The 20433-nt window shown below is 45.1% G+C and overlaps 2 protein-coding genes and 1 pseudogene across 5 annotated transcripts in view; 2 read left to right on the top strand and 1 right to left on the bottom strand.

The window, feature by feature from the left end:
- Positions 1-289: 289 nt before the first annotated feature.
- TMEM128 (transmembrane protein 128) lies at positions 290-9738 on the top strand. Of its 4 annotated transcripts, none has more exons than XM_060147353.1 (5): positions 290-407; positions 2048-2189; positions 5356-5514; positions 7735-7843; positions 9085-9738. In XM_060147353.1, exons 1-4 carry the CDS (start codon positions 311-313, stop codon positions 7832-7834), a joined length of 498 nt encoding a protein of 165 aa, XP_060003336.1. In that variant the 5' UTR covers positions 290-310; the 3' UTR covers positions 7835-7843; positions 9085-9738. The 4 variants fall into 4 exon arrangements, with proteins under 4 accessions (XP_060003336.1, XP_060003338.1, XP_060003340.1 ...); XM_060147354.1 differs by lacking the exon at positions 290-407 and adding an exon at positions 468-919; XM_060147355.1 differs by lacking the exon at positions 7735-7843.
- Positions 4930-5227, bottom strand: LOC132519572 (transmembrane protein 126A-like; annotated as a pseudogene).
- Positions 9739-17843: 8105 nt separating the features above from the next.
- Positions 17844-20433, top strand: part of OTOP1 (otopetrin 1) — a 42970-nt gene continuing 40380 nt past the window's right edge. The window contains exon 1 of the mRNA XM_060147056.1: positions 17844-18237. Within this exon, the coding sequence (XP_060003039.1) occupies positions 17844-18237 (394 nt within the window). The remainder of the gene's footprint in view (positions 18238-20433) is intronic.

Raw genomic sequence — 20433 nt, 5'->3', positions numbered from 1 at the left:
CCTAGCACACCCACTCGCGCGCATTCGCCGGCATCGGTAAGCTTGACCCTTCTGGGCTTCCGTAGTTCGGAACAAACTGGATATCTCTAGATGGGGAAGGATAAATATTTTGAAATTCAAATCATGTTTCCGGATTTGAGCACTGAGACAGCAAAGCCTAACCCTCCGTACGTTCTCACGAACTAAAACTGCGAAGACAACACAGCCTCTCCTCTTCACAAAAGGAAATCCCTCCCTCCTCCGGCGAACAGAGGCCGGAAGTTCCGGTGGGCTTGACGTCACTACCGCCCACTTTCTGGGCGGTGCTAAGATGGACGGTCTACAGGCTCGGGAGAGACTCCGGCGGAGATATCTGTTCCCGCGGGACGTGGTGGTGCAGCAGGACCGCGAGGGCTACGCCGGGCCGGGTGAGGCACCCCCCGTGGCGCGCTCCGAGTCGCGCCGAGGTTCCCATAGGCGAGGCGCCGGACACGGCCGGCCCCGCGGGCCTCTCGCAGCCCTACCCAGTCAGGAGGGACAGGGTTTCGTTTTTTCAAGTCTTACCAAGTAGTTTTGCAAGTCGGGTATTTACTGTCGTAAAAGACCCTTAGAGATCAGGTAGCCCTGCGCATCTTGGTCTTCAGGATTCCCAGGGGAGCTGGTTTAACACCTGTTTGGCCATATCCATTAAAATAAAAAATATCCACAGATTGTATTTCTAAGAACCTAACAAAGGAGCGCACTCGTAGCAGTACACAAGGGCGTGTGTGCAAAGTCTTTCATCTCAGCTTTGCTTGTAATAGCGAACGACTGGAAACATCTAATTGTCCGTCAGCAGGGAGCTGGTTAAATACACTTGGCTGTTTATACATGACACAGCAGGCAGACTTTTATGAACCAATGTGGATGCTTTTCAAAGGGAGGCGCAGAACAACGTATGGTATGCCACCATTTGTGTTCAAACCAGATAACATGCGGTGTGTGTTCACCTGTAGATGCATAGAATATGCAAGAATTCAGTAGACGTTATTACTGGTAGCTGCTTTGGGGCTGGGGAACTGGGGTTAAGGATAAAGAGAGCGATTTCACCTTAGATCTTTTTGTCCTGTATGTTGTAAATCTTGTGTATTTATTACTTTTAAAAAGTAAACGCAGAAAACAACATGTGCAGGCATGCTGGTTTATAAATTTTGAGAGTGTCTCGCAGAATTTCTATTATGAATAAGCTTCCCAGGAATTCTGATGGTCAGCTAAAAGCTCGGGAACCTTGGCTACATACTAGTGGTTCTCACATGAACTGATAGAGAGGGCATGTCAGTCACATGGGGAACTTGTTAGACCCCATTTGACCCATTCTTTCAGATTGGGTCCCAAATGGAAGGAATTTGACTTGTCCATCACCTGTCTAAGACAAGTACCATGTTGGGACTGGACCTCCAGTGTGCCCTTTCCACTTTTGAGCTGCCCCAAAAGGTTGTGTTTGTTTAAAAAATTAAAATATGTAGTTGTAAGTAGTGTTTTTGGAAAATCAAGTCCATTTTGTGTTCTAATGTTTGCCACTTGCATTTTTCTTAATTAACAGGACTAATGACTTTCCTAGACTACATGTGAAGCATAGCATTAAAATTCCTATACTACCAGATGGCATTATTCTTTCCAAAAGACTATATAAATAAATTTGGTTGCAAAACTCATTTAGCAGCAAAACAAGTTGACTATATTGGACAGGTTTTATGGCAGGCTCCTATTAATTATTTCTAAAAATATAAACCTATTTTGGTGGTTTTACAGAAGAAATTGGTTCTATCATGGGAGAGAATGTGGTTCTTAGAAAGCTCTAGGAAATTATTTTATTTGACTTAAAATAGGTGTAATTTAAAAAAAAAAAGAGGAATTCCCTGGCAGTCCAGTAGTTAGGACTCCGCGCTTTCACTGCCGAGGGAGCAGGTTCAGCCCCTGGTCGGGGAACTAAGATCCTGTAAGCGGCACGGCGTGGCCAAAAAAAAGGTATAATTTTTCCTGTGACGTTAATGGTTACTTCATAAGTTGAACTCTCTGTTATTTGCAGAAACCTCTACACCTGTTGAGAAAAAGGAGAAACCTCTTCCAAGACTTAATATCCATTCTGGATTCTGGATTTTGGCATCCATTGCTGTGACCTATTATGTTGATTTCTTTCAAACCGTTAAAGAAAACTTTCACACCAGCAGGTAAGAAAACTTTATTGCTTCGTAAGTTAAACACACTTGTTTTATTTTTCACGTTTTGTGAGCCGACTTCTTCAAACGCTTAGTAGGCGCCTACTTTCTGCCAGGCATGGTGTTGGAGGTGCTGGTGACGCAGAGTTGAAAAAGAGAGTGTGTGTTCTAGGCACGTACCGCAGAGTGGGTGAGGCTGGAAATTATTTCAGTGGGCTTTCTCAGCACAGGTGTTTTGTAGGATGAGGACGGTAGTGAATTTAAGAAGGACCTAATCCATTTGTAAACCATGCAGAGAGAATGACTGAAGGTCTTTAAGAAGATCAAGTACAAGAGCATTGGGAGGAGGGAGTGAGAATTGTGGTGGGTGGTAATTGGGTCTCAGAGCTCGTTTTCAGAATAGCCAACAAGGTAACTACATGTACAGTCTGTGATTGAATTAAAGTTGAGGTCACTGGTGGGAGGAGTCAGGAGCTTTGAGGCAGGATGTCAAATAGTCCATCGTTCATGAGGATTGAAATCTCTTTAGTATAAAATCTAGGAGTTGACATGGAGGGGAAGGTTGTTCATCACACTCCTGAGTCCTCACTGGGCATTGGAGAGTGTTCTGGAGGCCCCTAGATAACAGAAAAAGAGGGAGACGTGTTGGTGAGCATCGGAGCTGGCATTGAGAGGGGTGATTTGCTTAAAGTGCGAGTGTAATTGTTTGGAAGTACCAGCGGGGCTAGAAAGGTGCAGACGGGACTGTTTGATCCGGTGATATCGTTGGGGGTTGGGGGACACACAGTCTCTCCCGCAGAGGCCCTCAGGAAGAGCAGTGACTGCTGGAGGGGCGCCTGAGGAGAGTGAGGGAGCAGGTGGTCCGGGGAAAGCAGGCGGGGGGTGGGGGGGCGGTGTTATGTAAACTATGGCAGGGAGAGAGCTTGTTCCTGTTCCTTATTTCCACAAGCAGGAGCTTTCCCTAAACACTCCCATTTTCTGGCTCTTCCCCTCACTGGCTTCTCCCCTGGGAGGTGCTAGACCTCCTGATAGGGTTTGGGATGAAGAACCAGGCATGTAAGCTCAGCACCTTCTTCCTCTTGGGAGCCAGCTGCCCACGGGAAGCACAAATTCTGGGCTGCTTTTCTGCACCATTGTTTCATGGGGCGACCCTGACATGAGAAGGTCTCTAGGTTTTCACTGTGACTTGAAACCCAGTGGGTAAGTCTGTCTCTTTCTGGGTTTCATTGTGAGGAAGCACGTTGTCATCATTCACCAAAGCTATCTTCTTTTCGTAGCTCTATCAGTAAAGAAGCTGACAGTTGGTCTTTATCAGTTTGGTTTCTTTGTGTCTTTCAATTGGTCTAGAACTTGGGCTGGGAAAAGAAGCAATGGTTGTTTCAGACACCATCAGTAGCACCTGCTGCTTCGTTCATGAAATATCTCATGAGAGCCTGAGATGTATCCAGTTACGGTCACAGTGATGAACAAGGCACATTTCTCACCCTCCACCAGCTCATTTTAGGCTGTGATAGATGAGTAAGTCATGTGGTGCGTACTGTTTGCGTGTGCGAGGGTATGTGCGGGATGCCGTGAGTGCACCTAGAAGGGGCACCCAGTCCAGCCCAGCCTCAGGAGGTAGGCCTTTTTGAGGTTTCAGGAGAGATGACAGGATTTGTCCATTTGTGTCCTGTGTATCCTTGTATATGAGAATACTAAGTATTCTTAGTAGTTAAAGGAGATGGTGAGGTAAGGAATAACTCACTACACTGTAAGGTGTTTGGGGGCGCCCACAGGAGTAGCGGCACACAGTAACCCACCGGTGGTGTGTGACAGAGCCTGGACTCAGCCTCCAGACCAGGACTGGGGGGCATGAAAAGAAAGTGGGAGTCATAGGCCTGTCCTCAAAGAAGTGTCATCTTAGAGGAAGAGAGACAGAAACGCATGGCCGAAGGCTGAGGGTTTTGAGTAGAGTAGTGTTGCTTTCTTGCTGAGACCTCGGTAAGCAGCGGGGAGTTGGGGCAGCTGTGGCGGGAGGGCGCTACCCAGAGGCAGTCCGTGCAGGCTGACTTCTGCTTTCTCGAAAAGGGTTCATTCCTCTGATTTTCCAAATCTGGCCTCCTCCCATGACCAGCAGGGGCTGGAAGGAAGGGGCTGATGAGCTTTTTCTCACACACACTGAGCCAAGTCTTCTGTGGAGTTGGAAGGAGCAAAAAGCCATGGGCCCTTGAGGGAGGACTGGAGATATTCTAGGAACGGGAGGGTTTCATTTAGAAATCTTTTACGAGAGGCAATATGAATTAACTCCTTCCAAATTGATATTCAGTATTTCAAGAAACCCAGCTTAACTTGGAGGAGTTGATGGTATCTGTTGAAATCTTTATTACTCTCACACTCAAAACTTCAGAAACAACCAGAAAGCCGCTCGCTTTCCTGTATGTTTAAAGAAAACGTCCTTTTTTGTCGGTTAGTTTATGAAAGTGTGTGTGTGTGTGTGTGTGTGTTTAAAGTCTTACTTTTTCATCCTTTCATGCGTCTCACTCTCATCTTTACCTACCCATCTCCTATTAGATCTAGACTTTCTGCAAGCTGGGATTGAGTAACTGTGGGTCCCTCTGCCCCTTCCCCAGTTGATATTCTTCTTAGAAATATATATTTAGTCTATTAATGAAAACTTTTAAGATACCTGATTTGTTAAGTGCTGTCAATTAGCACTTTTTTTTTTAAACCACTTTATTTTTGTGTACATATTTGCTTAACAATCACTGAATTTCTAGTCAGCTTCAGGTATCTGAAGAGCCTTTAGAAGTAGTTTATATTGTCTAGACCCAAGGTATGCTGCACACAGTCTGGAGCAAAATTGCAAATAACATCTTTCTAAAGATAGGCATAGAAATTCTGATTCAGTAAGTTAAGATGCTTCCTTTCTCTAGTGGCAGGGCTGAGTCATACCTGGCTGGTAGACCCTGTGTTATGGGACAGGACTCAAAATTCAAATCACCTGTATTCAAAGGTAAACTTACAAAACCTTTGTCAGATACATGCACTGTCAAAAATGGGATCACTGCCATTGGTATGGTAAGCCAGCAACGCTATGAGCCTATGTCACATTTCAGATGTGTCAAAAAAGATTATTTACTATTAGGCTGCAGAGGATGTAAAAGAGGATAATAGAAGGGTATTATTTTTGTCTCTACAGTTGGTTTCTGTTTGGCGGTACCTTGTTGCTTGTTAGCTTATCGATTGCATTTTACTGCATAGTCTATCTGGAATGGTATTGTGGAATTGAAGATTATGATATCAAGTATCCAACGTTGATACCTATTACAACTGCTACTTTTATTGTAGCAGGAATTTGGTAAGTTACCTTTGGAATGAAAATTTTTTTGATCAGGTAATGATGTACATGGTACAAAATTCAAGAGGGAAAAAAAAAGGGAATGATGGGAAAACAGTCTCCTTGATTCCCTTTTCAGTAGTGTCTTTCTTTACTTATATATTTAGTTATTTAAAATACAAATGGTGACATGCTATATATATATATATATATATATATATATAAATATATATATATATATAGCATTTTGCTTTCTAAATCATTTTCATTGTGAAGTATAATACAGACAGAGAAGTGGAAGAATCTAAAATATACAGCTGAATTATCATGCAGTGAGCCTTGGTGTAAACCCTAACGAGAAAGATCTGTGCCGGCCCCCTCTAACCCCTTCCATGCCCCCTCCCAGTCACTGTACCTTCATTCCTGCCCGCAGGTAAACACTGTCCCCACCTTCATGGTAACTGCTTTCTTTTGCATCTCTTATAGAAATGGGTTCATATAGTATGTATTCTTTTACATTTGACTGTTTACATGCAACATTATGTATGATTCGTCCATATTGTGCATAACAGTTGCTCGTTTTCATTGCTGTTCAGCATTCCATCTTATAACCAACTCCCAGTTTATCTGTTCTGCTGTTGATCGCATTTGGATTGTTTCCAGTTTGGGGTTATTATGAGTGATGCTGTTAAGAACATTCTTGTGTATGTCTTGTGTGCCTGTGCGTGTTTCTGTTGGATGTATATGTACATGCATACATATATACATATCTCTAGAAGGGAAATCGTTGGCTCATTGGGTATGCATACCTCCAACTCTAGTAAATAGTGCCAAACTGTTTTCCAGAGTGATCTTTTTTTTTTTTTAAATTGAGTTTGGAATTCTTCCATACCAGTACATACAGATGTGTCTCATTCTTTTTAACAGTTACATCATTATCACTGCATGGACATATCATGATTTATTTAACCAGCTCCCTGTTTTTTTATTCTTTCGCTGTTATAAATAATGCCACAATTAACATCATTTTTCATAAGCTAAGAGATTCTCAATGAAAAGTTTTTTTTATGTTTATAAAAGTATTTTATAACTTGCTCATTAAAGAAAAATCTATAAATTACAGAAAAACACAAAGGAAGTAAATCCCATGATCCTGCCAACCAGAGAGAAAACTACACTGAACATTGTGTATGGGCTTTTAGGTTTTTTCCCTCTCTTTATATTAATTGCATTTTAATTTGGGGAAAACCACACACCTTTGTACATATTCAGTTTGAATGTATTTTTTCTATTATGTATTTTCTGTAGTTGAAGTTTATGGGTGTTTGACATATGTTGCATTGTGGTGCAGTTTTTTATTAACCCTTCGGTGACGAGTGTAGACTGTTGTCTTATTTTACAATTTCTTATAAGGCTAATGTCACCCCCGGAAATATTATTGTATGTTTTAGAACAGTAGGATTATAGCTATTTAAATGTCTACTTCTCAAAATATTATGTTGGTCATTAATTATCTGAAACACTTATTTAATTGACTATAATTTTCCTTTATTAACTTCTGCTGTTAAAAATTCAGTTCATAAAAATCATTGCACTTAGAAAGTGTGTTATTCTTACCTGGTGACAGGAGTAGTATTTTTCTCAATGGAAAGTTTAATAGCAGCTTATAAATGATTACTTTTTCATTCTGTTTCTAACAGAAAAATACTTTAACCGTCTATTTTTTTTTTTTTTTTTTACCATTATAGTTTGGTAGTGTGTGAGATAGTAAAAGCATGCTGTAGTCATTATATTTCGTGTTCCTTTACTAATGTTAAGTAAATGTTAACATTTAGTTCCTTTACTAATGTTAAGTAAATGTTAACATTTAGTTCCTTTACTAATGTTAAGTAAATGTTAACATTTAGTTCCTTTACTAATGTTAAGTAAAAAATGTTAATGTTCCTTTACTAATACTAATGTTAAGAGACTGAAGTCTCTGTTAAGCCAGGCCAGCTCTCGTTAGAGGAGCTTTAGTGATTCCAGTTCTGAGTACTTTGTGAAGAAATTGTGATATTTCCAATATTGGCTAAGTCACATATCTGAGAAACATGATTTATATATAGAAAGTTACTGGCAGATGAACTTTCCCAAACCGGGTAAAAGTGAGTCCTTTAAATCTAGATTCTGCAGTAGAATATAGTTGTGTAGAGTATAGCTATAGTTGTGAACTGTGTGGCTATTTTGTCCTTTTCTTTTCAGCTTCAATGTTGCTTTATGGCATGTGTGGTCATTTTTCACTCCACTGCTGTTGTTTACCCAGTTTATGGGGGTTGTAATGTTGATCTCACTCCTTGGATGATTTCTAAAGGTAAGATTTCTGGAATGGTATTTCTAATAATGAATGCATTTGAAAAAGTCTTTCATGATAATTTTCAGTGGACATAGCAGTAACGGACTAGTAAATTATTTCAGTCATGTTTACACGAGAGTTGTTCATCCATTGAACTCTGAGGTAGAAGGGACTGTGATCCCTTCCCATTTGCATAATTTAGTTCTAAGTGACTACTTTTTAGAGAAGGCACCCTGACCTTCCAAGATCTCATGAAGAGAGTATTTGCACCTTCCAATATGGATAAGTTCACACATTGATTCATTTTCTATTGCAGTAAACTTCCATCTACTTCTATACTGATGACTATTGGCTAGATCGTTCTTAGTTAATGGGAATATGGGAAGAATGGGCAATTTTACCCAGTTGAGAAGAAAAATCTGTTTTCTAACTGTCCTGGCTGCCTCATAAAAATCTGATGGATGGCACACCAGCCTTTCCCTTCCATGTTATTTATAGAATTTCTGCTTCCCCAGAGACCACTGTGTCCCTGGGCCTGCTGCCTTCACAGTGGGGTCTATTTGCTAATTGTCAGATAACTCATTTATTGAATAAGTATGTGTTCAGAGTACTCACTGTACATGCTTAGGGACATGGTGAAAAAGACAGACGGTCCCTCTCTTCATGTTGCTTACGTTAGAACTTGGAGAAAATCTATTCCATGTGTCAGTTTACTTACTTGTAAACTTGAAAACTGAGACCCAGAGAAGTAAACTTGGAAAACTGAGGCCCAGAGAAGAAAAAGTTAATGCACTCAATTATTGGGGTGCAAAAGAAAACTGACATTTCAGCTCACAGACAGCATGTTCTCCCTTTGGAGTTTTAAAGGAAAGTCCCTATAACCAGGTAAAGAAGAAATGGATGTCCTCTCATTGTTGCTAGTCTGAAAATAGCTGCTAGCACACACATGCTGATGTGCAGAGTCCCCTCCACACGTTGTGCTGTGTCTAGGACCGTTTGGACTCTCACAGTATGTCCTCTGTCCCTGTTGACCTGTCGCCACAAGAACATTCCCTCATCTGACCCTGTCTGCTTTGAATCTCTGGCTGTTCCGTATTGAGTTTTTCCACGTGTTCAGGAGCTTTTGACTTACTGCCGACATCAACGTTTAATTGGTAACAGAGAGCCAGAGAATGTTGTAGGCAGGGAGATTGAACTGTGCTTTTTAATATTAAATCCAACAGCCTGAGATAGAATGTCTCGCTTGGGTTTTCTTTCAGGTGTAAGGGCATGTCAGTTTAAAGCGAATGATTAATATCCTGCTAGCTGAAAGCACCGCAGACATGATGGAAAAGCTACAGTGTGTTTTTGCATCTATGAAGTGAATGGTTTCCTTGGAAGAATTGTAACTTTATAGCTCTGTAGTTGAAATCAGAATAAATTATATTTCATTTGTATATTCCTAAACTCATTATCGAATTTTTCAGATTCAAAGTAGAAATATTCTATTCAACACAGAAATAACTAATTTGCAGTGTTAATCTGTTTGGATCATTGGAGAAATTGTTGGTGTAAAAATTTAAATGAATTTTCATTAGAGATGCATAATGTACTCCCGATAGTTCAGAGAAGTTGTTCACTCTTCCATTTAAGGGTGAGCAGTTCAGTGGTTGAGATGACTGGCTGTGTATATAAAGGAATGATAGTGTCATGTGCCTTTAACCCAACTTCAGCAATTCCTAATAATACCGTTTTTATAATAGCTTTGTAAGGAGGAGGACCAGTTGAAAGGATTTTGTGTTTTCCCATCACTTAAGATTTATCACTGTGTAAATTACTGGGTTTTTAGCATTTGTTTAACATATGAACTTTTAATCATCTTAAGTACGTGTAATTTTTTTCTTAATATTTAAATAAAGTATTTCTATAACTTTCTTGTGGGTTTTGTTAATACAGACTTTGGAATTGTTTCTGTCTTCAGCTATTAGCACTTTCACTATAGAAATAAGGCTTCTTTTTAGAGAAGGCTACCCTGCTTTTCAAAGACCAATGGAAGACAGTATTTGCACTTTCAGATGCAAATATGTTTACATTAAACCTAAACATCATAAGCATTGTGACATTTTAAGTATCTTATGTTGGTTTCTGCGCTCCCCATCCACAAGGAACTTCAGGTGATGATATGTTTCAGTCAACACTTGTGTCTGGCTTGGATCACACCCTGCAGTAGTAGTTAATCTTGACCTTGAGCAGCAGTTAGTCTTTCTCCAGCTGTGAGGCAGGAACATTATCTGTGTTGTTGGGTTGTGGGTGATAAGAATAATGTTTATGAGACACCTACTACAGTGCCTGGCACACTGTAGGTGCTCACTCAATAAATGGTAATGGAGAGGGAATGAAAGACAAAGTAGATCAAAGAGCAGGAATGGGAAGAGGCAGGCATGATCGGTAAACAGAATCAAGCTCAGTTGGTGTACATATGCGTGTGAGGGTGTGTAGAGAGAGTCATTTAAAGTAAGGAGCAAAGTCAGGCGAAGGTCAGAATCAGGTGGCCAAGTCAGTCAGTGATGTGAGGGTCCAGTGCAAGGTGGAGGTTGCAAACCCAGGAAGTAGGATTAGAGGGAGCACTGATTCAGACCCTCCGGAGGGAACTTGGTGCGGGGCAAGGGACGTACCCCCCGTGACAACTCCCACAGAGTCTTTGGGCAGATTCTGCAAGAAATCTTTCCTTCCCTCCCTCCCTTCCTTCCATTTTTCTTTTCTTGCAAAGTAGTTTTACTGTTGATACTTGGTTAGAAACCTAAGGCTGGGATTTTCCGTGTAATACAGTCATTAGAACCCAGTTAGCCAAGTGCTGATACTGTGGTATAGCTAGGGTGGTAAGGAGATGATCCTGTTACAAAGAGACATCTGAATAAATTTGTTTAAACAGGATCATGCCTGGTCCCTGTGCCCATTAAATAAGTGCTGTGCAGATTATTTGTGGGTCTTTTCCTATTGTTATAATTATTATTTTCTAAAATAAATTTATTTATTTATTTATCTTGGGCTGTGTTGGGTCTTCGTTTCTGTGCGAGGGCTTTCTCTAGTTGCGGCGAGCGGGGGCCACTCTTCATCGCGGTGTGCGGGCCTCTCGCTATCGCGTCCTCTCTCGTTGCGGAGCATAGGCTCCAGACGCGCAGGCTCAGTAGTTGTGGCTCACGGGCCCAGTTGCTCCGCGGCATGTGGGATCTTCCCAGACCAGGGCTCGAACCCGTGTCCCCTTTATTGGCAGGCAAATTCTCAACCATTGCGCTACCAGGGAAGCCCTTGTTATAATTATTAAATAAAAACTGTGTCAAGCAGTGTTGTTGCTGCTTCTAAACAAGCCTGTGGGAGGAACATCCACTCAGAATAGTAACGAATAACGGAACTAACCGTTGTGAATGTTTATCATGAAAGTCAGGGATATGGTAGAAGCAATTGTGTGCTCTTAAAAATGTCCCTGACTGACAATCCCAAGTGTCAAGACCGAGTCTTCCACCCGGGTTGCACACTGGTTGCCTCAGGCCTGCTGCTCAGAGGTTCCCATTGCAGCTGGTGACAAGGCTGTCTTGTGAAGAGTCCTCCAGGTGATTCTAACGTTCAGCCTCGTTCCAGAACTATCCTGTTCCAATCACTTTGGGCAGAGATGTCTCTGCAGAAGCTAGAATGTTCGAATTGTCAGGGAACACAGAGATAGCAGAATCGAACTTAGCTCCCTAGGGTAAAAACCAGATTGAGGCTCCCTCCAAATCCGTGTCTGGGACCTAGCTTGGGAGGCAGTGGTCTTTCTAGGAGACTTTATAGCATTTAACATCCTGGCTGTCTCAGGGTTCTTTGGTTTTATACAACAATAACAAGAAAAGGTCTCTGGCTATGCTTAAGCAAAAGAGAAATACATTGGAAAGGAATCGAGGGAAAAGCTAAGAGCCACATCTTTATAAGTAGAATCATTTGGGGCGGTGGGGTGGGGTGGTCCTAGGTAATAGGGGTTAATAGATGCCCTCTTCCGTGGCCACAGTTAGGATAACTGCCCTTCACTTAAAAATATTTAAAGACTTTGATTCAGCTCAGTGTTTCTTGAGGTGCGAAAGAGCTTGGTAGATTTTAAGAAATGTTTACATAGAATTCATAAAAATAAATAACAATCAGGAATATTTCGCATACACTAAGGACTAATTTGAAAGAAGCCAAATTGCAGGCTCTGGGTCAAGGGAAGATTGGGAGTTGAACAGAAGAGTAAATTATTCCTAAAAAGGCCACAAAGATCTCTTCTAAGTCTCTCAGATTCAGTTTTGAAGTTGAGGAATGGGATTGTCCCAATTCGGCAGAAATGTAATGTGTAGCTATTTTATTTCTAAAGCAATGTGAGCAACTAGCTTTTGGTAGAGCTGTAGCTTTGGCAAACCTTATTATACCTCACTTTGGGTATATTCGTGATGCCTTGAGATGCATCATTCCTATCCACATACAAATGTGTTGTACTATTTACCATCTTCAAACAAACACCCAAGATAGGGCTCCCTCAAGCTTCTCCAGTTATTAACCACTTTTTGGGTCCCCTTTACAGCAAAACTCCACCGAAGAATTCTCCAGGCTTATGATATCCAATTGTGTTCCTCATTAAAAAAAAATTGTATTAGGACGTATGGATGCAAAAGAGTGTGTGTAATGTTCCTTTATGTATAAAAATAGGGTCCAAAAGGATGTCAGGAACTTGGTCCCTCCCCAGCCCACACTCAGGGGTAGGAGTGGATCCTGGAGTTCACTCAGCTCACTGCTTCCCTTGCTCCCGTGTGCCCAGCCCGCAGCCTGATCCCCACTGTCTCTCAGGACCAGCAAGACTCCTTGTAATCCCTCCACCCCTGTCATGGTGCCGCCACAAAACCTGGGATTCCTTCTCATACCCTGGGCTGACTTCCACATGCATCTGTCTGTATGTCCCGGTTATCACCTATCACTGCATAACAAACCACGCCAAAACTAAGTGCCTTAGGACAACCACCACCCTTTATTTTGCTCAGGAATCTGAAATTTGAGCAGGAATTGACAGGAACAGCTTGTTATGTATGGGGTGACTCAACTGTGACTGGACGGTCCACTTCCAAGGTGGTTCCCTTGTGGTTGGCGAGATGGTGCTGGCTGCCAATTTCACTCCGCCTGGACATCTTCATGGGCAGCTTGGGTGTCCTCATGGCATAGTAGCTGGGATTCAAGGGTGAGCTTTTACATTAGTTTTCTGTTGCTGCTGTAACAGATTGCCACCAATAGCGCTAAAAATGACAGAAATTGATTATCTCACGGTTCCTTGGTTAGAAGTCTAATATGGCTCTCGGCAGGGCTGCATCCCTTTCTGGAGGCTCTTAGGGGAGAATCCATGTCCTTGTTCTTTCAGGCCGTTGGCAGAATTCAGTCCCTTGCAGCTGAAGGACTGAGATCCCCATTTTTCAGCTGGCTGGCAGCTGAGGGCCGTTCTCAGCTTGGAGACGCCAGCCACGTGCATTTCTTGCTCGTGTAGCTTTCTTCCTCCATCTTCAAAGCCTAGGACAGTGGGTCAACACATCCCTCTTATACTTTGAAATTCTCCTGCCTCTTCTTCCATTGCCACATTGCTCTGACCCACTCTTCTGCTGCCTCCTTCACTCCTAAGGGTCTGTGTGAATACATCGGGCCCACCCACCTGGGCCACCCAACATCATCTCCGTGTTTTAAAATCCTTACTTCATTTCAGTGTTCCTTTTGCCAGGTAACAACATATTTATAGGTTCCAGGGAGTAGGGTGTGGACATCTTTGGGGCCATTACTCCACCTACCACGGTGTTCGTAGAGACAGGAAAAGGAAGCTACTGCTTAAAGCGTGGGCTCAGGAGCTGAGTGTAACTTCCATCCTATGCTACTGGTCAAGCAGTCACAGATCCCCTGTTTAAGGGGAGGGGGACATGGCTTTGCCCCATCCTAATGGAGGAGTACCAAAAAATTTGGAGGTCGTGTTTTAAAATTGCCATAGTCTAGCAGCCACTGTGGAGGGCAGTAGGGAGTTTCCTTAAAAAACTAAAAATAGAGTTGCCACATGATCCAGCAATCCCACTCCTGGGCATATATCCTGAGAAAACTTGAATTCTAAAAGGTACATGCACCCCAGTGCTCATAGCATCACTATTCACAACAGCCAAGTCATGGAAGCAACCTAAATGTCCATCAACAGATGAATGGATAAAGAAGATGTGTATAAATACAATGGAATACTGCTCAGCCATAAAAAAGAATGAGATAATGCCGTTTGCAGCAACATGGATGGACCTAGAGATTATCATACTAAGTGAAGTAAGTCAGAAAAAGACAAATATCAATGTCATATGATATCACTTATGTGTGGAATCTAAAATATGATACAAATGAACTTATTTACAAAACAAAAACAGACAGACATAGAAAACAAATATATGGTTACCAAAGGGGAATGGGGATGGGGGAGGAATAAATTAGGAGTTTGGGATTAACAGGTACACACTACTCTATGTAAAATAGATAAACAACAAAGCCTACTGTATAGCACAAGGAGCTATATTCAATATCTTGTATAAACCCTAAGGAAAAGAATTATGAAAAAGAATTATATATATATGTAAGATTCACTTTGCTGTACAATAGAAACTAACATTGTAAATCAACTATACTTCAATAAAAAAAAAAGAAAAGTGAACATTGCCACAGTCTAATCTCTGTTCATAAATTCTCTAGATTCCTTCCACATGCAAAAGTCATTTATCTTCCAGGAATCACTGAAGTTTCATCCCATTACAGCATCAGGTTCAGGCTCGAGCTCCTGGATCTCATCATCTAAATCAATAAAAAGTGCCTCATCAGACAAAAAGCATAAAATACCTAGGAATAAACCTACCTAAGGAGACAAAAGACCTGTATGCAGAAAATTATAAGACACTGATGAAAGAAATTAAATATGATACAAATAGATGGAGAGATACACCATGTTCTTGGATTGGAAGAATCAACATTGTGAAAATGACTACACTACCCAAAGCAATCTACAGATTCAATGCAATCCCCATCAAACTACCACTGGCATTTTTCACAGAACTAGAACAAAAAATTCACAATTTGTATGGAAACACAAAAGACCCCGAATAGCGAAAGCAATCTTGAGAACGAAAATCGGAGCTGGAGGAATCAGGCTCCCTGACTTCAGACTATACTACAAAGCTACAGTAATCAAGACAGTATGGTACTGGCACAAAAACAGAAATATAGATCAATGGAACAGGATAGAAAGCCCAGAGATAAACCCACGCACATATGGTCACCTTCTCTTTGATAAAGGAGGCAGGAATGTACAGTGGAGAAAAGACAGCCTCTTCAATAAGTGATGCTGGGAAAACTGGACAGGTACATGTAAAAGTATGAGATTAGATCACTCCCTAACACCATACACAAAAGTAAGCTCAAAATGGATTAAAGACCTAAATGTAAGGCCAGAAACTATCAAACTCTTAGAGGAAAACATAGGCAGGACACTCTATGATATAAATCACAGCAAGATCCTTTTTGACCCACCTCCTAGAGAAATGGAAATAAAAACAAAAATAAATAGGACCTAACGAAACTTCACAGCTTTTGCACAGCAAAGGAAACCATAAACAAGATAAAAAGACAACCCTCAGAATGGGAGAAAATATTTGCAAATGAAGGAACTGACAAAGGATTAATCTCGAAAATTTATAAGCAGCTCATGCAGCTCAATAACAAAAAAACAACCCAATCCAAAAATGGGCAGAAGACCTAAATAGACATTTCTCCAAAGAAGATATACAGACTGCCAACAAACATGAAAGAATGCTCAACATCACTAATCATTAGAGAAATGCAAATCAAAACTACAATGAGGGCTTCCCTGGTGGCGCAGTGGTTGAGAGTCCGCCTGCCGATGCAGGGGACACGGGTTCGTGCCCCGGTCCGGGAGCATCCCACATGCCACGGAGCGGCTGGGCCCGTGAGCCATGGCCACTGAACCTGCGCGTCCGGAGCCTGTGCTCCGCAATGGGAGAGGCCACAGCAGTGAGAGGCCCACGTACCACACACACACACAAAAAAAGTGTACAGGTGGTGGGATAGGGAGGGTGGGAGGGAGATGCAAGAGGGAGGAGATATGGGGATATATGTATATGTATAGCTGATTCACTTTGTTATTAAGCAGAAACTAACACACCATTGTAAAGCAGTTACACTCCAATTAAGATGTTAAAAAAAAACCCACAAAAGCAACTGTACAGTTGGTGCCTCCTCCGGGAACCTCTCACCCTTCTTGGCAGACTCAGGGCTTGCCCAACCCTCCCGCCCTAGGGCTCCTGGAAGGCAGGGCTGAGTCTCCTGTTTGATACTCTATAGCTTCTCAGCGAGTTAAATAGTTATCCGTTGAGTGTGTCTCCACCAGAATGTCAGCTCCGTGAGGGCAGTCTTTCATAACTGAATTCCTGGCACCTAGAACAGAGCCTGAAATGATTCAGTGTAGTATAAATGCGTGTAGACCACATAAATGAATGAACAGAGTGAAAACGTGAATGATGGCAAGTCCTCAGGTTGACTCCCTCCCAGCCCAGGGCTCCCTCACAGCCAGGACCTTCTGGCAATCAGAACCGGCTAAGTAATTTGCTGGATCCACTGCAAAAATGAAAATGTGGGTCCCCCTGTTCAAAAATGAAGAATTTCAGAACGGCAACAGCAGGATGTTAAACCAAGGGGGAAGGGGTGTCTCCTGAGTGCTGGGCCCTGTGCTACTGCACAAGGGGCTCGCTGTGAGCCCTGCCTGCCCCTTCCTGGGCTCCATCCCCCAGCAGCTCCCTCCCAGCTTCCCGCTCCAGCCCTGATCTCAGCCACGCCAGCCCTTAAGACCTCCTGAGAGGGGCACTCTGGCGGACCAGGTCAGCTTGGGGGGTCTGGGGGAGCAGAGGGAGATGCTCCGGTTCCCCCGGCTCCAGGGAGGATTCCTGGCAGCCCCCAGCCCCAGCTCAGCTCAGTCTAGAAGTAGCTCCCCATTCCCTTGGAGGAGGGAGAGAGATGTTCTCTTTTCTTGGAAAGTGGCTTCTGTCTTGTCCGCATCTGGGCATCTCCTGGCAGACACCCAGATACACCAGACGGACAGACAAACAGACACAAACGAAAAGGACACCCTGTCCCCCTATTCATAGATCTAGGGACAGGGGCTGCCACCCCCTCCCATCCTCCCCGACCCAACCAGACACACCCAAAGACTGACCTCTAGAGAGACACAGCAACACGCAACAGAGAAAACAGACCGTAGAAATACGCAGAGACAAGGACAGGCAGACACTCATGCACACGGACGCGTTCGTCCGGGCTCACCTAGACCTCCGTGGTCCGCTACGGAGACGCTCAGGGGCACCAGAGGAGCGCACTCACCCGCGGGGTCCCAGACGCACCGCTCCGCCGCGGCCACGCCTCCGCGCCCACACCCTCGGGCAGGCTCAGGGCGACACCTTGCCCGCCATCCCACCTCTGGGAGCCGGCGGGAGGCACCTGTCATCCGGCATCGGCTCAGGGGACAGAGCTGAGGATAGCGGGCGGGTCCGGGCGCGCGGGTCGGGGAGCGGGAGGACGCGCGGCCATCGGGGCAGGGTTGGCCCCAGGCCGAGGCACCAGGGGCGGGGAGCGGCCCGCGTGGGTCCAGAGTGGGCGGAAGTGTTGCCCCGGACATTGAGGAGGGAGGGAAGGTGGGCGGTGCGAATTGGGGAGCGCGAAGAAGCCGGGGTCAGCCCGGGTCAGCCTGGGTCGGCGGGGAGCGGGGGGGAAGGTGGTAAGTGGATCGGGTGGGTACCTTGACCGAGGGTAGGGGTCAGAAGGCGGGAGATCAGGCGTCCGAGGGTGATCAGGACAGCGGGCTGTTTGGCAGAGGGCGTCGGGGCTAGGGCAGAAGACGGGGGCAGCGGGTGGGGCCCGGGTCGCAGCCGCCCCCGGGACTAGACTCAGTGCGGGTCCCTCAATGATGCCCGAGGGCCAGGAGGCGCCTGCCTCTCCCCAGGCGTTTCGGAGCAGCCCGGACAGGGACTCGTCGGGACCCGCAGCCTGCCCGCCGCCCCAGCTCCCGGCCCCGGGGCCCCCGGAGTCCCCGGCCCCTCGTCGGGGCGCCATCCGCGCCAGCTTCCCGCAGAAGCTGGCGGAGGCGCTGAGCAGCCAGTATGGGCTGAACGTGTTCGTGGCGGGGCTGCTGTTCCTGCTGGCCTGGGCCGTGCACGCCTCGGGCGTGGGCAAGAGCGACCTGCTGTGCTTCCTCACGGCGCTCATGCTGCTGCAGCTGCTCTGGATGCTGTGGTACGTGGGCCGCAGCTCCGCGCACCGCCGCCTCAAGGACACGCACGCCGGCGCGCGCTGGCTCCGCGGTGAGTCCCCGAAGCAGCGAGCCGGCCGGCGGGTGAGTGCCCAGCGAACCCAGCCTGCTCGCCCGCTAGCCGCAGCCCGACAGCAGCTCTGTGCCCTTTCCTCCTCTGACTTCTCTCCTTTAGTCTTTTCTGCCTCCATCTTCCTGCACATCTTTTCTGCCCGCCTCCGCCCACCTTCCCTTCTCTCTCTTTCTTTCTTAAGGCTGGATTATTGCCATAATCTCCTCTCTCCGCCTTCAGGCTCTTGCCTTACATGCCATCGTTGGAACTACGGTTACACAAACCTATTCACATCTTTCCTTGTTTAAAGCCCTGCCATGGTTCCACGGACCCCATGATGGAGGCCACACTCCTTATCCTGGCATTCAAGGCCCGCTAAGATCTGAGCTCAGATGGCCTCTTTAGTTTAATCCTCTCCTTGGCCCGCATTCTGTGCTCCAGTCTCAAAGGCTTTTAGTTCCCATCACAATATTTCATGCTTATCTGCCTTTGCATATTCTGTTCCCTCTTCCTGGAATGCCTCCCACCTGCCTTGCTTTAGGAGATAGGGCTCAGGCCCCACCCCGTGCTCCCCAGTGATGCTTTTCAGACCCCCTCTCTCACCCTTTGGGGTTCTGACTGCACTCCTTCAGCCCTCACTGCGCCCTGGGAAGGCACTGTGCTTCTTGTTGACACTTCTGTCCCCTCCACCACACTGGGGGAACTCTAAGATGCTCATCTTTTCGTCCTAGAGCCAACTCAGGGCCTGGCATAGAGTGGGTACTAAGAAAATGCGGTTGAGATGAATGATGTAATCAATGAGTGGATAAATGTTCAGGCAGCGGGGAATAGAAGCACTTGCTAGGTACCCACAACACATTGATTGAAACGTTGTCAAGACAGGAACCCTTCTCTCCTCAAGGACCTTGCACTGTTGGAAGGGAGATAGACATGATGCAGGTCAAAGGGAAGAGGTGGTGGGGAGTCTGTGGAGAAAGCGGGTGCCTGAGAAATCTTCCTGGGAGGGGCCGGGTACATTTCACTCTGTGTGGTCCAGACACATCACAGGTCTCTGCTTGAATTCTCATGTTTGATCTGAATTTAAGTCTCAGAGTGTGGCTGTCATTTTCCTTGCATGCTCTTGGGCACGTTATTTAGTCTTCCCACTCCCCTAGTTTCAGCATGTGTAGAATGGGAATCACACGTGTAGGACCAGTGACTGCTGGGTACAGGGTGGGCGCCCAGCACACAGTCACTCTCCCTCCCACCCACACTCCCTTCAAAGGTCTGCCCCAAGGACACCTTCTCTACACACCTGGCAGGAATTACTCCTCACTCCCATGGGCTGCCACAGCTCTCTCTGTGTAGAGATCTTTGGCACTTGTCAATTTCTGCCTTGTCTTATGACTAGTGGATATAAGCCTTGTCATCTGGATGAGATTTTAGGTTTCTTAGGCTCAGGGACTGCTCATCTTGCCTTTGGAAAAACTGCACACAACCGCAGCGTGGCCCAGATTCCTGCTCTGAAAGTAGTTGTTTCAGGGAGGTTCGTGGTTTTGTGACCCTATAAATGGCAGTGAATCCAGTGTCACAGCAAACAAGCAAACAAGAATAAAATGTTATTTTGAGGTTGTTGACTTAAACGGGCTAAAAAAATATTGCATACAGAGGCTTTTGACCTATGCTTTCCTGTAGTGGCAGGATCCTTCCTTGGTCTTTCCCTCACTTCCTTCCTACTCCATCCTTCTTTTCTTCTTTCTTCTCTCCTTCCCTTCTTCTTCTTTCCTCATCCATCCCTTCCTTTCTGTGTTACTCCTCCCTGTTCCATCCTCCCCCTCCTCCCTCCTTTCCTTTCTCTCGCCCTCCCTCCCTCTCTCCCTCCTTCCTCTTTTTCTCTCTCCTGCCCTGCCCTCATCCTTCCTTCCTCTCTCCCTCTCTCCTTTCTCCCTTCCTTCCTCTCTCCCTCCCCCACCCTGTTCTTCCTCACTCTTCCCTCCTCTCTCTCTCCCTCTTTCCAGGAAGACTCTAAGCACTGGGACCCCAGTCAATGGGTGAATGGTCGTGCCATTTCCCAAGACTGGGAAGACAGGAGGAGGAGTAAGGGTGGGGATGCAGAACCAGGATTCCTCTTGTGGACGTGTTACAGCTGAGATGTCCATTAGACACCAGGTAGAGCTGGAGCAAATGAGGCAGTGTAGGAGAGCACATAGTAGGTGT

Source organism: Lagenorhynchus albirostris, chromosome 4, assembly GCF_949774975.1.
Source record: "Lagenorhynchus albirostris chromosome 4, mLagAlb1.1, whole genome shotgun sequence".
NCBI classification, from domain to species: Eukaryota; Metazoa; Chordata; class Mammalia; order Artiodactyla; family Delphinidae; genus Lagenorhynchus; species Lagenorhynchus albirostris.
This window is presented reverse-complemented; position numbering and strand designations above follow the sequence as displayed.